General features: G+C 46.6%; 1 protein-coding gene across 1 annotated transcript; it reads left to right on the forward strand.

The window, feature by feature from the left end:
* Positions 1-1,381: 1,381 nt before the first annotated feature.
* On the forward strand, positions 1,382-2,797 carry CHRM4 (cholinergic receptor muscarinic 4). The gene has a single exon (XM_066637945.1). The coding sequence runs from the start codon at positions 1,451-1,453 to the stop codon at positions 2,795-2,797; it is 1,347 nt and encodes a 448-aa protein (XP_066494042.1). The 5' UTR covers positions 1,382-1,450.
* Positions 2,798-15,092: the final 12,295 nt, after the last annotated feature.

The following is a 15,092-nucleotide window of genomic DNA, read 5'->3' on the forward strand; positions in this document are numbered from 1 at the left end:
GGAATCACACTGGACTTGGAGACCTGGTTTCAAGTTTCTTATCCAGCCATGGAGCCCAATAGGTGACTTTGGGCCTGGCACTATCTCTCAGCACTATCTCTCGCAGGATTTTTGTGAGGACAAAATGGGATCAGAAAGCTTTCCATGTATGCTACCTGAGCTCCTTGGAGACAAGGCAAGAAACAAAATGTGATAAAGGGAATAATATACTGTATTGTTATAGCTGACCAATCAAATTTCATTTTGGGACAAAGACAGAGACAGCTCTAAAGGCACCTTGTTGGTGTAGGTATTACTAGGGATCTGATGTAGGGTGGAGGGGTTTTCTTTCTTGCAGTATTTTGCGTACAGTCTGTCCCCACATATGAATGCCATAAGGCTCCAGTGCTCTTTCTCTCTTCAAGAGAAACCAAAATCTGAATGGTGCTGCCCCTGGAACTTCTCATCACTTGGAGAAGTAGTGAGCCCAGAACAATATCCATGTTTTTCACAGGCCAACTAACCTCCTTCATGATTCATGGTAACAATTACTGAACAGGGACTGCATGGCCACAAGCTTCAGTTTTAGCATTTGTCATGTTTATCACAGTGATAAAGAAATGATGTTATGTGCAAGCCGTGCAAAATAGTTTTCAGCCCTCTGGCTCATGAGGCTTTGGCTCTCAGGACTGAAACAGGGAGTGACCATAGAACCACCTTTGTGCCACATGGCTAGCATGCAACAGTCAAGTGGTGAGGTTTTCTTTGCTTTCACAGAAAGGAGTGATGATTCATACCCATAGCACACCATTTTGTAGTTACTGAATGCTCCCAGTATAAAATTACTTCAAGGATGTAAAAAAGATTCCAGGATCCTTAAGTACACTCTCATATGTCAGAGTGGGGCAGTTGATTGAGTGTGAAACTTGGAGGAAGATGAGATGGGTTCCAGTGTCTACATAGCCATGAAGGTTAGTGGCTTACTTGATAGGATAATTATGAGGACAATGGGGGAGGATCAAATGTACATCCCTGAGGTCCTTGAAAGAAAGATGAGATACAAATCTGGGGAGGGAAGATGAACAAGAAGAAAGTTTAAAACCAATCAGAGTGAAAGTTTGCATATGTGGAAGTGCCTCTCAAAAATATATACAAACTTGGACCTGTTTACCAAAACCAGAGATTATGTACGAGGAGAAATGTCATGGCGAATTAAGTTCAAGGATCTTCAGGGGGTAAAATTAAGGGGTAAAATGGAAGTGGTGATAAGAAGGGAAAGGTTAATTCTTGGGCACTGCAGGTGTATCATATTGCTCTAATGTCTCTCTCTCTCTCCCCCCCCCCACCCCCCACATCTGCAGATTCTACATACAACCTCTCCGCTCCATCTTGGACAAGGATGCCCAGCTTCACCAACGATAACTTCACCAAGGCCAATGACAGTACCAACAACAAGTATAAGGCAGTAGAGATGGTTTTTATAGCCACAGTCACTGGATCGCTCAGCCTTGTCACTGTGGTTGGGAATATCTTGGTCATGCTGTCCATCAAGGTGAACCGCCAACTCCAGACTGTCAACAACTACTTCCTCTTTAGCTTGGCCTGCGCTGACCTGATAATTGGAGTGTTCTCCATGAACCTCTACACAGTCTATATTATCAAGGGCTATTGGCCACTTGGGGCTGTCGTATGTGACCTCTGGCTGGCTCTGGACTACGTGGTGAGTAACGCCTCTGTCATGAACTTACTCATAATCAGCTTTGACCGCTACTTCTGCGTGACGAAGCCGCTAACTTACCCAGCTAGGCGGACGACCAAAATGGCAGGGTTGATGATTGCAGTTGCTTGGATATTGTCCTTTATCCTTTGGGCTCCTGCGATCTTGTTTTGGCAGTTCATTGTTGGGGAGAGGACAGTTCCGGAAAGACAGTGCTATATCCAGTTCCTCTCCAATCCAGCTGTGACCTTTGGCACAGCCATAGCAGCTTTCTACCTCCCAGTGATCATCATGACTGTGCTGTACATCCACATCTCACTGGCCAGCCGGAGCCGTGTGAGGAGGCACAAGCCTGAGAGCAAGAAGGAGAAGAGGCCTAAGCCACTCAACTTTTTGAAGAGTCCCTTGGTAAAGCAGAACAACAACAACTCTCCCAAAAAAGCCATGGAGGTGAAGGAGGAGGTGAAAAATGGGAAAGTTGATGAGCAGCCCTTGCAACAGTCAGAAACAACTGGCCATCAAGAGGAGAAAGAGACCTCCAATGAATCCAGCACAGTAAGCATCACCCAGACTGCTAAAGAGAAGCAGGTGCTGGAAATTGCACCAGTTGATCAGGGGCTGAGTCCAGCCCAACCACGGGCCAACCCTGCCTCCAAGTGGTCCAAAATTAAGATTGTCACTAAGCAAACTGGTACTGAATGTGTCACTGCCATTGAGATTGTCCCAGACAAAGAAGCCAGTTCGACTGCAATTACTTTGTCAAACAGCCGCCCAGCCAACGTGGCCAGGAAATTTGCTAGCATTGCCAGGAGTCAAGTGAGGAAGAAGCGCCAAATGGCAGCCCGGGAGAAGAAAGTCACCAGAACCATCTTTGCCATTTTGCTGGCCTTCATCCTGACATGGACACCTTACAACGTCATGGTCCTCATCCACACCTTTTGCAATTGCGTTCCTGACACGGTCTGGTCCATTGGGTACTGGCTGTGCTATGTTAACAGCACCATCAACCCAGCTTGCTATGCTCTTTGCAATGCCACATTTAAGAAAACCTTCAAGCACCTTCTCATGTGTCAGTACAGGAACATTGGCACAGCAAGATAATCTGAAATGGAGGGACTGCTTGGCAGAGCTGTGACGAGTCATCCTTTTCTTCTCCAATCAGATAAATGTACTGCTGTAACTATCATCAGATTTCAGAGGGAGCCTTTGCCCAATGCAAAATTAAAACCAGAGATGACACCACACCTTTCCGTTGTTCTTGGCTCTCCAGTGTTTGCCAATCAAGAAGCCACCTTCCACATATATGACCCATAAATATCATCTCCAGAAAACAAGGAGTGCAAAGACAGTGGAGGGATACTCAAGAAATGTCACAGTTTAGCTAGTCAAACATGAGAGAACAAGTACATATTAACTTTTGATCTCTCTGGATAAAGCTAAAGAGTCGTCCCCGTCCCCCCAGCTGTGCCAGTGTACTAGATAGGATATTTCTAAAAGAGAATTGGATGTAACAGGAAGTGTCTCTTTTTCCTGAATGCCTTGATGGCTTTGCACTTGTGTATGTGTAAGAGATTGTATGATTGAATGAGAAGGTGCAGCAGTGCTTATTAGTTCATTAAAAATACAAACAAGGACTATCAGTGCCAGTCACCAAAATGGCAATGGATTCTCCTTGGTGTCGAGACTGGGCATACTCAGAAAAGGTGACCAATCAATGCATACTTAATTCCTTTTATACACATGAGCACTTTGTCTAGTTGAGTTTCCAGTGTCCCCAGTGAAAGGGACTCATTCCCCTCAGGGAGAGTATTCTACAGCCAGATCAACATGTCTGCTTAAAGGGTTATCTAGGGACTCTTTGACCTGTCTTAACTCCATCTTGACTCTTTGTGACAGAAGGTTGAAACGGACAGCTGAACAGAGAAACTGATTTTAGGTTGAAAGAATCGCAGCTAAAAGTAATGACAAAAGTCACGAATATCATGCCTACAAAAAGAGTCAGCACTGTGACTTTCTGACCACATGCCCAAGGGAATGTTTCTATAAAGATATTTGTGTCAAGGCAGAAGAGCAACTGCCCTTGAGATGGCAGGTACTCAACAGGTTACTCTGAGGAGAACAGTGCACACAAAGTCTCCATGATGGGTTAGGAGTAGGGGTGGGGTGGGGTGGGGTGGGGTGGGGGAAGATTCCTGTACTGAGGAGACTTTTCAAAGGGTGTGTAGATTATTTGATGTAACCAGGTTTCCCCTTTGGGCTTTATTTTATTTTATTTTAAATGTCACATGCACAGTGTGTCCTGGTTCTAAGTTATTGTTTTAGCAACATTTTCTTTATCTACTAGATTTTGGGTTCCTTCGGATAGCGGGTTCCTGTAGGGACTTGGGGAGAAAACTCCCCACTCGCTACTGCTCCAAGTGCCTGGGGGCATATCAAGAAGATGGTCACTGAGCTTTGTAAATGGATGTTACCTCCCTTTAGTCAGTGTTGTCATGGAATCCTCAGCATGTGGGCTCCGATGTAACTGTACAGCCTAAATCTCAGAATATTTGTGTACAACCTAGACCAATTCAATTCAATTGTTGCTCCTTTCTCCAGAGTTTAGATGGTGCCAGCAACCCCCCCACCCCCAGCCCTTCCAGGCACAACAGTGCACAGTACAGATGAATGGCCTGGTTCAACCTGGGCTGGGCAGGGATGACACAATCGCCATCTCATGGCGAAGGACTCTCAGCTCGAGAGATGCAGTTGTATGTGGACAAGGCTGCTGCTTCATTTTGCTGGGGAGGCAGCCATAGAGCCACTGCCTTTAGAATAATTTGCATAATGTTGCCCCAAATGCCTTGCAGGTTTGTTGTTTTTTTTAAATTGTTACAGCTACAGTGAGACCCACTTAAACAAATAAAGTAATTGAACTACATAAACCAGACTTTTGGCTCATTATTCAGCCAATTATTTTATAAACTATATAACTTTTGTAAATTATTTTATAAAACTATAATTATACATCACTTTTCAGCAAAGTTCCCTAAATGGTTCACATGGCAAAATAAATGGAAAGACAGCTTCCTGTCGCTAAAGGGTCACAATCGGAAAAAAGGCACATACACAGTCACTGGAAAAGATGTTCTCCTGGAGTGAACATGGACAGTTGCTCTAGACTTGCTAAAAATAAGGGAATAGCCCCTTAAAATTTGTCTGCTATGGTCCAATTCTATGGGCCGTTTATGACAGCGAATCTACTTATCGGATCTACTGATCTGCTATCATAAATGGCCCTGTGACGGTGCAAATGGTCACACGGTTGTTGCCAGCAATGGAGTTGCTCTCAGAAACAGCTAGTGGCTCCACACATGCACCAGTCTAGCCTGGATGCTCTGCTGGCCAAGTTAAGATGACAGACGGGATAGTTTGTGTGCGGGCCAAGGGATGTTTGCAGTGAGGATAGGACAGGACAGGAGTGGGGATTATGGATCATGGTGACAAAAGCCCATTCTGGTTCCTATCCCCAATTTTCCAACCCAACCCCCAGACTCACACCAGCAAAAGAGCACGGTTCCAAAGAGTCTCCTAGGTGATGAAATGGTATGCTGGAAAGTAAGTTAAAAAACGTTTTACCTACCTCTTACAGGTTATCTGATCACCCTCTTCCCTATACCATAACATGCAGCACACAGTCTGTGGGCACAGCTGTATGCTATGAAGCGATAGGGGATAGAATTTGGTTGCTAGTCTAGTTAACCAATGCCCTCCTCTTAGGGGTTTTACACACAATGGTTTTAGGACTCCGGTGTGAAATGATGAGGCTCCATGAAAAATTTACAATGAACTAGTCCGCCACGGTTATTATTCAGGGCATCTTAAACAACAGCCAGGATCATAGAATGCGTCCTTCATAAAAAAATGCTACCTTACTGGCAGGCTACAATATGCCAAACAAATTTAAGGAAGGTAGTACAAGTACGAATATTGGCTATTGGTTGAAGGATATTTGCTCAAAATTGGAGTAACACTTACTAGGTTAGGAAATGAACTAAAAAGCAATATCTAATTGTACTGGATTGCTGATTGTTTTAGTATGCTATGATGGGATCTGACTCCTGCGACGCCGCTGGAACCAACCGTATTGGCTTCTGCCTTTCCATTGGACCATTCCAGCGACGTGGAGAGGGGGGATTTGCTGCATGGGTAACAGCCTATCCTCCATACCTTCTTTACCCAGGCTTCGCGCACTGGAGAGGACACTCCAACTTCGCCATACGGCGTCGGCACAACACGGGAAGCAGCAGTTTACCGGTTATAAGTCTTTGCTCGATTGGCGTAGAGCATGACGCCAGGGGCTGCTTCCGACGGTGGGAGAGATCATTGCATCTCATTGGGCAGCTACCGCCCGCCTTAAGCTGGGCAGTCCCCAGCCAGTAAGGTGTTGCCTCGCCACGGTCCGTTAACCTCATGGGGTGCGTGGGGTTTAGGGTGAAAACCGACAAGCGGATCGACAACTCTGCACCATGCAACAGAAAACAGAAAACTACTGCCCTAAAGCTGGGCACCTGGAACGTTAGGACAATGACACCTGGCTTCTCTGATGACCTGCAAGAAATAGACGACGCACGCAAAACAGCTGTCATCGACGTGGAGCTGAGCAGACTGCAGATGGACATCGTCGCCCTTCAAGAGACGAGGCTGCCAGATTCCGGATCTGTCAAGGAGAGAAATTTCTCATTTTTCTGGCAGGGAAAACCACCAAACGAAACCAGGGAACATGGCGTTGGCTTTGCGGTCAGAAATACCCTGCTGAAATCCATCATCCCACCTACTGTGGGAAGTGAAAGAATTTTGTCCCTGCAGCTCCAGTCATCAGCAGGACCTATCACTCTCATCAGTGCTTATGCACCGACTCTGTCGTCTCCAGCGGAAGCCAAAGACAAATTCTATGATGACCTGGCCACCACTGTCAAGAAAATCCCTGTAAAAGAGCCATTGTTCATCCTCGGCGATTTCAATGCTAGAGTTGGTGCTGATAACAGTTCATGGCCCACTTGCTTAGGTCAGTTTGGCACTGGGAGGATGAACGAAAATGGCCAACGCCTGCTAGAGTTTTGCTGTCATCACGGTCTCTGTGTCAGCAACACGTTCTTCAACACAAAGCCCCAACATAGAGTCTCTTGGAGACATCCAAGATCAAAGCACTGGCACCAGCTCGACCTGATCCTCACCAGACGCTCCAGCCTTCCCAGCATCAAGATCACACGCAGTTATCATGGTGCTGCCTGCGACACTGACCACTCCCTGGTGTGCAGCAGAGTGAAACTGCAAACAAAGCGACTGTATCACACGAAAAAGGAAGGAAGACCTCGCATTGATACCAGCAAGACCCGGGATCAGAGAAAAGTGGAGGAATTTGCACAAGCGCTTGAGGAATCTCTTCCAGGCCCGGCCGACGCAAACGCATCCAACAGATGGGAACATTTCAAGAATACCATTTACAACACCGCCTTGTCCATATTCGGCAAGAAGACCAACAAGGCGGCAGACTGGTTTGAAGCCCACTCTGAGGAGTTGACACCAGTCATTGAGGAAAAGAGGAGAGCTCAAGCAGCATACAAGGTCTGTCCCAGTGAGCGCAACCTGCAGGTCCTCCGAATTGCTCGCAGCAAAGTCCAACAGACTGCCAGGAGATGTGCTAACGACTACTGGCTCCAGCTCTGTTCCGAGATACAGATAGCAGCTGACACGGGCAACATCAAGGGGATGTATGATGGTATCAAGCAGGCCCTAGGTCCAACACAGAAGAAAATTGCCCCTCTGAAGTCTGCCACAGGCGAGGTCATCCAGGATCGGGCGCAGCAGATGGAACGCTGGGTGCAGCACTACTCTGAGCTATATTCCAGAGAAAATGTAGTCACTGAAGAAGCACTGAACAACATTGAGTGCCTGCCTGTGCTGGAAGAGCTTGACAGTGAACCAACCCTAGAAGAACTTCACGTGGCCCTGGACTCCCTTGCCTTTGGCAAGGCACCTGGAAAAGACAGCATCCCTGCTGAAGTCCTAAAATGCTGCAAAGAGATCATCGTCACTGAGCTGCATGAAATCCTCTGTCTCTGCTGGAGAGAAGGTGGAGTACCTCAAGACATGAGGGATGCAAACATCATCACGCTGTACAAGAACAAAGGTGACAGGGGTGACTGCAACAACTACCGCGGCATCTCTCTCCTTAGCGTTGTAGGAAAGCTGTTTGCCCGAGTTGTACTAAAGAGGCTCCAGGTACTTGCAGAGAGCGTCTATCCAGAATCGCAGTGTGGATTCCGAGCCAACAGGTCCACCACTGATATGGTATTCTCCCTTAGACAACTGCAGGAGAAATGCAGGGAACAACGACAGCCACTCTTTATAGCCTTCATAGATCTCACAAAGGCTTTCGACCTGGTCAGCAGAGACGGCCTCTTCAAGATTCTCCCCAAGATTGGATGTCCACCCAGGCTCCTCAGCATCATCAGATCCTTCCACAAGGACATGAAGGGCACTGTTGTCTTCGATGGCTCCACATCAGACCCTTTTGACATCCGAAGCGGAGTGAAGCAGGGCTGTGTTCTTGCACCAACCCTGTTTGGGATTTTCTTCGCTGTCCTGCTGAAGCAGGCCTTTGGAACTGCAACAGAAGGCATCTATCTCCGGACCAGATCAGACGGAAAGCTCTTCAACCTCTCCAGACTGAGAGCAAAATCCAAAGTCCAGCTGAAATGTCTGCGTGACTTCCTCTTTGCCGACGATGCAGCTGTCACTACCCACTCTGCCAAAGATCTCCAGCAGCTCATGGATCGTTTTAGCAAGGCCTGCCAAGATTTTGGACTGACAATCAGCCTTAAGAAAACACAGGTCATGGTTCAGGATGTGGACTCACCTCCCTGCATTACAATCTCTGAGCATGAACTGGAGGTTGTCCATGACTTTGTGTACCTTGGCTCAACGATCTCTGACACTCATTCTCTCGATGCCGAGCTAAACAGGCGCATCGGTAAAGCAGCTACCACGTTTTCCAGACTCACAAAGAGAGTCTGGTCCAACAAGAAGCTGACGGAACATACCAAGATCCAGGTCTACAGAGCTTGCGTCCTGAGTACACTTCTGTACTGCAGCGAGTCATGGACTCTTCGCCCACAACAGGAGAGGAAACTGAGTGCTTTCCACATGCGCTGCCTCCGACGCATCCTCGGCATCACCTGGCAGGACAAAGTTCCAAACAACACAGTCCTGGAACGTGCTGGAATCCCTAGCATGTATTCACTGCTGAAACAGAGACGCCTGCGTTGGCTTGGTCATGTCGTGAGAATGGATGATGGCCGGATCCCAAAGGATCTCCTCTATGGAGAACTCGTGCAAGGAAAGCGCCCTACAGGTAGACCACAGCTGCGATACAAGGACATCTGCAAGAGGGATCTGAAGGCCTTAGGGATGGACCTCAACAAGTGGGAAACCCTGGCCTCTGAGCGGCCCGCTTGGAGGCAGGCTGTGCAGCATGGCCTTTCCCAGTTTGAAGAGACACTTTGCCAACAGTCTGAGGCTAAGAGGCAAAGAAGGAAGGCCCATAGCCAGGGAGACAGACCAGGGACAGACTGCACTTGCTCCCGGTGTGGAAGGGATTGTCACTCCCGGATTGGCCTTTTCAGCCACACTAGACGCTGTGCCAGAACCACCTTTCAGAGCGCGATACCATAGTCTTTCGAGACTGAAGGTTGCCAATACATACATGATGGGATCTGAACACCACCCTTCAAGCCCCCCCCCCCCACAAGCCCCACAGCCTACCTCAACGTCTCACCTACCCAGTGCAATGGTGGTTGTAGCAGAGTAGCAAAGAGGCCTCCTTCCCTGGTATCAATTGGAATACAAACTGGCAATTGTTCAAGGCATCAGGTAACCTGAGAAATGAAATGTCCTCAAAGCACAACGTTTTTGTTCCTGGATGTCAAGCACTCTGGAGAACATGTCCTGGAGCTCCTGGTGTAGAAAGGTGGAAGGGAGGAGTTCTTCTTCAACTCAGATTATAACCCTGAAGATGGGAGATGAATTTACAAGGCTACAATGCTTGTCTTAGGTCAGGGGTGCTCAATAGGTGGATCGCGATCTACCAGTAGATCGTGAGGCAAAATGAGTAGATCGTGGAGTGCCGACCCCCCCTTCAGGTGCCTCTGGGAGGAAACGCCGGGAGTAAGGCCCATTGTACTCAATGGGGCTTACTCCCAGGTAAGTGTGGCTAGGATTGCAGCCTCATAGCCTAATCCTAGGCATGTCTACTCAGGAGTAAGTCCTGTTATACTCAGTGGGGCTCAAGGTACACCAACATACATTGTACACATAAATGTTAACATAAGAACATAAGAACATAAGAACAGCCCCACTGGATCAGGCCATAGGCCCATCTAGTCCAGCTTCCTGTATCTCACAGCGGCCCACCAAATGCCCCAGGGAGCACACCAGATAACAAGAGACCTCATCCTGGTGCCCTCCCCTACATCTGGCATTCTGACTTAACCCATTCCTAAAATCAGGAGGTTGCGCATACACATCATGGCTTGTACCCCATAATGGATTTTTCCTCCAGAAATTCGTCCAATCCCCTTTTAAAGGCGTCTAGGCTAGATTCCAGCACCACATCCTGTGGCAAGGAGTTCCACAGACCGACCACACACTGAGTAAAGAAATATTTTCTTTTGTCTGTCCTAACCCGCCCAACACTCAATTTTAGTGGATGTCCCCTGGTTCTGGTATTATGTGAGAGTGTAAAGAGCATCTCCCTATCCACTCTGTCCATCCCCTGCATAATTTTGTATGTCTCAATCATGTCCCCCCTCAAGCGTCTCTTTTCTAGGCTGAAGAGGCCCAAACGCCGTAGCCTTTCCTCATAAGGAAGGTGCCTCAGCCCCGTAATCATCTTAGTCGCTCTCTTTTGCACCTTTTCCATTTCCACTATGTCTTTTTTGAGATGCGGCGACCAGAACTGGACACAATACTCCAGGTGTGGCCTTACCATCGATTTGTACAACGGCATTATAATACTAGCCGTTTTGTTCTCAATACCCTTCCTAATGATCCCAAGCATAGAATTGGCCTTCTTCACTGCCACCGCACATTGGGTCGACACTTTCATCGACCTGTCCACCACCACCCCAAGATCTCTCTCCTGATCTGTCACAGACAGCTCAGAACCCATCAGCCTATATCTAAAGTTTTGATTTTTTGCCCCAGTGTGCATGACTTTACACTTACTGACATTGAAGCGCATCTGCCATTTTGCTGCCCATTCTGCCAGTCTGGAGAGATCCTTCTGGAGCTCCTCACAATCACTTCTGGTCTTTACCACTCGGAAAAGTTTGGTGTCGTCTGCAAACTTAGCCACTTCACTGCTCAACCCTGTCTCCAGGTCATTTATGAAGAGGTTGAAAAGCACCGGTCCCAGGACAGATCCTTGGGGCACACCGCTTTCCACCTCTCTCCATTGTGAAAATTGCCCATTGACACCCACTCTCTGCTTCCTGGCCTCCAACCAGTTCTCAATCCACGAGAGGACCTGTCCTCTAATTCCCTGACTGTGGAGTTTTTTCAGTAGCCTTTGGTGAGGGACCGTGTCAAACGCCTTCTGAAAGTCCAGATATATAATGTCCACGGGTTCTCCCGCATCCACATGCCTGTTGACCTTTTCAAAGAATTCTATAAGGTTTGTGAGGCAAGACTTACCCTTACAGAAGCCATGCTGACTCTCCCTCAGCAAGGCCTGTTCGTCTATGTGTTTTGAGATCCTATCTTTGATGAGGCATTCCACCATCTTACCCGGTATGGATGTTAGGCTGACCGGCCTATAGTTTCCCAGGTCCCCCCTCTTTCCCTTTTTAAAAATAGGCATGACATTTGCTATCCTCCAATCTACTGGCACCGTGGCCGTTTTGAGGGACAAGTTGCATATCTTAGTCAAGAGATCTGCAACTTCATTCTTCAATTCCTTAATAACTCTTGGGTGGATGCCATCAGGGCCCGGTGACTTATTGATCTTTAATTTATCAATGAGGTCTGAAACATCTTCTCTTTTAACCTCTATCTGACTTAACTCCTCGGTTAGGAGGGGCCGTTCGGGCAGCGGTATCTGCCCGAGGTCTTCTGCCGTGGAGACAGATGCAAAGAACTCATTTAATTTCTCTGCCATCTCTAAGTCTCCTTTTATCTCCCCTTTCCCTCCCTCACCATCCAGAGGGCCAACCGCTTCTCTGGCGGGTTTGAAGCTTTTATTATTATATGTTATATAATATATAATAATGTTTTAATGTTATAAAATTAATAATTATTAATATTATTAATAATAATAATAATAATAATAATAATAATTATTATTATTATTAATAATAATAATAATAATAATAATAATAATAATAATAATAATAATAATAATAATAATAATAATAATTGTTTTAATGTTATATGTTATGATGGCGCGAACATTGTAAAAAAAAACTCTGGTAGATCTCCGGGCCTTGCTGGGTTTCAAAGTAGCTCTTGAGCCAAAAAAGTGTGAGCACCCCTGTCTTAGGTTAAAAGTGAGCATTACAAGTCACTGAGGTTCATATTCTGAACCCAAAAATGATCAGTTCTGACTCAGTTGATAATTGTGCTCCAGGAGTGCAAGGGGCCTTCAGAGCAGTGCAACCTGCCTACCCAATAACAATAAATCAGGATAGGATGACACATGGCCCAGCTGGGGAGGAAGGGGCTGCCATCCTTGCCAACCAACAAGCAAAGAGAAGAATGATTCTTGGGCTTGTTAAACAAAACTTGCAGTAGCAGCCGTTCAGAATGGCAAACACATAGTGCTCATCACCATTATTTCATTGGAGACATGAAACTTTGCAAGGCTGCTTTTCGGACAAAGGAGGGAAGTTGACCCAGCAGGCTGCACTTGGACATTGCCTGAATTAGATGGCTCCTTGGGCCACAGGAATTGGGTGGCTCACTTTGATGAGTGGGCTGGTGGTTTAGGTGATCCCGTCTTCTTTCAGCACTTTAGTGGCAAAGTCTTCTTTGGTGCCCTGTCTGTGACAGAGTCTCCGAGCAGCACAGGCCTGCAGGGATTGCTCTCGATGGACAGCAAAAACCCTATCAAGCTCTCATGTGTATTTCTCCATTGACCTGCAAGCCCAAGAGACCTCTCCCCGCCCTGGAATCTGCTTCCAATCATCCTGCCACATTGTCAGTCTTGTGCTGGTCTGGTAGCAATTATGCGGCATTAACAGAGGAATTCTAGGGAGCTCCAGAGCCTGGGGCAGGGATTTTGTTCCTGTAAGGGGAGGGCACATTGGAAGGAAGAGGGATGGGTGAGCATTCAGGCAGCTGCCCCTACATGAACACAAAGGTCCTCTGAGGCCCTTCTGCCAATAGGTACGGACAGGGCAACATCCCTGCATGCCTAGTCATGTGGAGTCCACTTGGCTGACTTCAGTAGAATCTCCAGTGCAAACTGCACCGGCTGCCTTGACTGAGGGGTGAGAGGTTAAGGCAGTTTGAATGTTGAGTTTCCTAAACGAGGTCACTTGAATCTTGGGGGAGGGGATTCCACTGAAGCCAGAGATAGGAGGGCAGGAAGCAAGGCAGAAGAACAGGGAACAGACTGACCTTTCCACATCACCACAGAGTTAGCTAGGAGAGGCTCTGGGTGAATAGTACTGAAGGAAAGGGAAGGGTGACAATGGACTGAGCAGATCTCAAAGCACAGTCTGTTGATTGCCTCTTTTGGTTTAGCCCTGAATGAATGGAATCTGTGCAAGAGTGCATACATGTTTGCCTTGCTCATTTTGTTGGGACTTGTACAGGAGATGCTCCTGAAGATGGATCGTACTGAGAGTAAGGCTGCAAGCCTAACCACACTTTCCTGAGAGTAAGCCCCATTGAACAAAATAGAACTTACTTCTGAGTAGACCTGGTTAGGATTGTGCCCTAAGAGGAAGACTGGTGCATCTCAGTTCCAAAGGTACCATGGTGGTTTTGAGTGGCATCACTGAAGAAGAGGTGGATCAAAGCAATAGCCACAGCAGAGGGTAGCACATCTTTTCCAAATGCAGAAATAATACATTTGCAGAGAAGATCTTGTCCAAATGGCATGAATTGTTAGTCTGTGTATTCCAAACACTATAGACTTTTTGCACTAGCCTATTTGACACTGAATCTAGCTACATGGGGAGTTGGTGTGAATCTTGCAAGTGGAGAAAAATGTGCCCATTTGGTGTTACCCCGAATTACCCTCCCTCCCTCAAACGCCCATGGGACACCTGCAGACCACTCATAGCACACCAATTTGCCACAGTACACCGTGCTGAAAATCACTGCCGTAAGTTATAGCTAGCCACCAAAATTGCAGTGACAGCAGTGAAACCAGGAGGTAGATCCCCCACCTGGATCCATTAGCTTTGCTGACTTTAACAGAATGCACTGCCTGTTATCTAATATTATTTTACATAACTGGTTTTGTGCATTTACGTGACTTGGTTTCTGTAAAAAGGAATGGCAGACTATTAAAAAAAATGCTTTGAGAGAACAGGCAGTATATGCCTCATTAACCATTTGCTCACTTGCCATTCTCCCTCTGAATTACAGTAACGAAGTGAAAACTGTCTTATGTCAGAAATGGGCTGAAGGTATCCAAGGAGCAGCTGGTGAACTTTAGTAGTATTTACACCAGTCTTAATGTGTTTATGGTAGAGGGATAGTGAAGGATCTCAGTGATGCCATCTGTATTGTTGATTCCCCCACACTCTTCTATAAACACATAATAATAAGTATTTATATACCATCTTTTTTGGACACTGGATTGCTCCTTTGACTTTAATCCAAGATGGTTCACATAGGTAGGCTAAACCCTGAAGGGGTTTTGTACAATAACAAAGAAGTTAGATCTTTTCACAGGACTTGCACTGTAATTATGCTTATATCAGCAGTAATTATGATTATAATACAGTATTTATATACCGTCTTTCTTACTGATTCATATCTAGTGTGTCTCACTCCAGTGGCTGAAAAGTGGCACTCTGGAAATGCAAAAGGACAGCAGGCTCCCTGCCCTGGGCTTCTAGTCAACGCCTCCCAGCTTCTTCCTAATCAACTGAGTGTGGTTAAGCTTGCAATATCCTTTCCTCTTCTTCCTCCATTATAGTGACTATTTTGCGACAATGCATTTTAGTGAGCGGTGGTCTTCCTACACAACCTGTGCTGTTTTAGCAGACCCTGTGACCTTAAAGCTCATGGCACAGAAATGGGACACAAAAGAGTATTGTTTTTGTAAAAAGATTTTTATTGGAAAAGGGGAAAAAACTGTAAAAAGCAGAGAAGGCTTACCCAGCACCAGTAAAACAGGGGA

The sequence above is a fragment of the Tiliqua scincoides genome, chromosome 1, assembly GCF_035046505.1.
Source record: "Tiliqua scincoides isolate rTilSci1 chromosome 1, rTilSci1.hap2, whole genome shotgun sequence".
NCBI lineage: Eukaryota > Metazoa > Chordata > Lepidosauria > Squamata > Scincidae > Tiliqua > Tiliqua scincoides.

Excerpts from the sequence above, each read along its gene's own strand:
- CHRM4 (XM_066637945.1), top strand. The coding sequence starts at position 1,451 with ATGGTTTTTATAGCCACAGTCACTGGATCGCTCAGCCTTGTCACTGTG.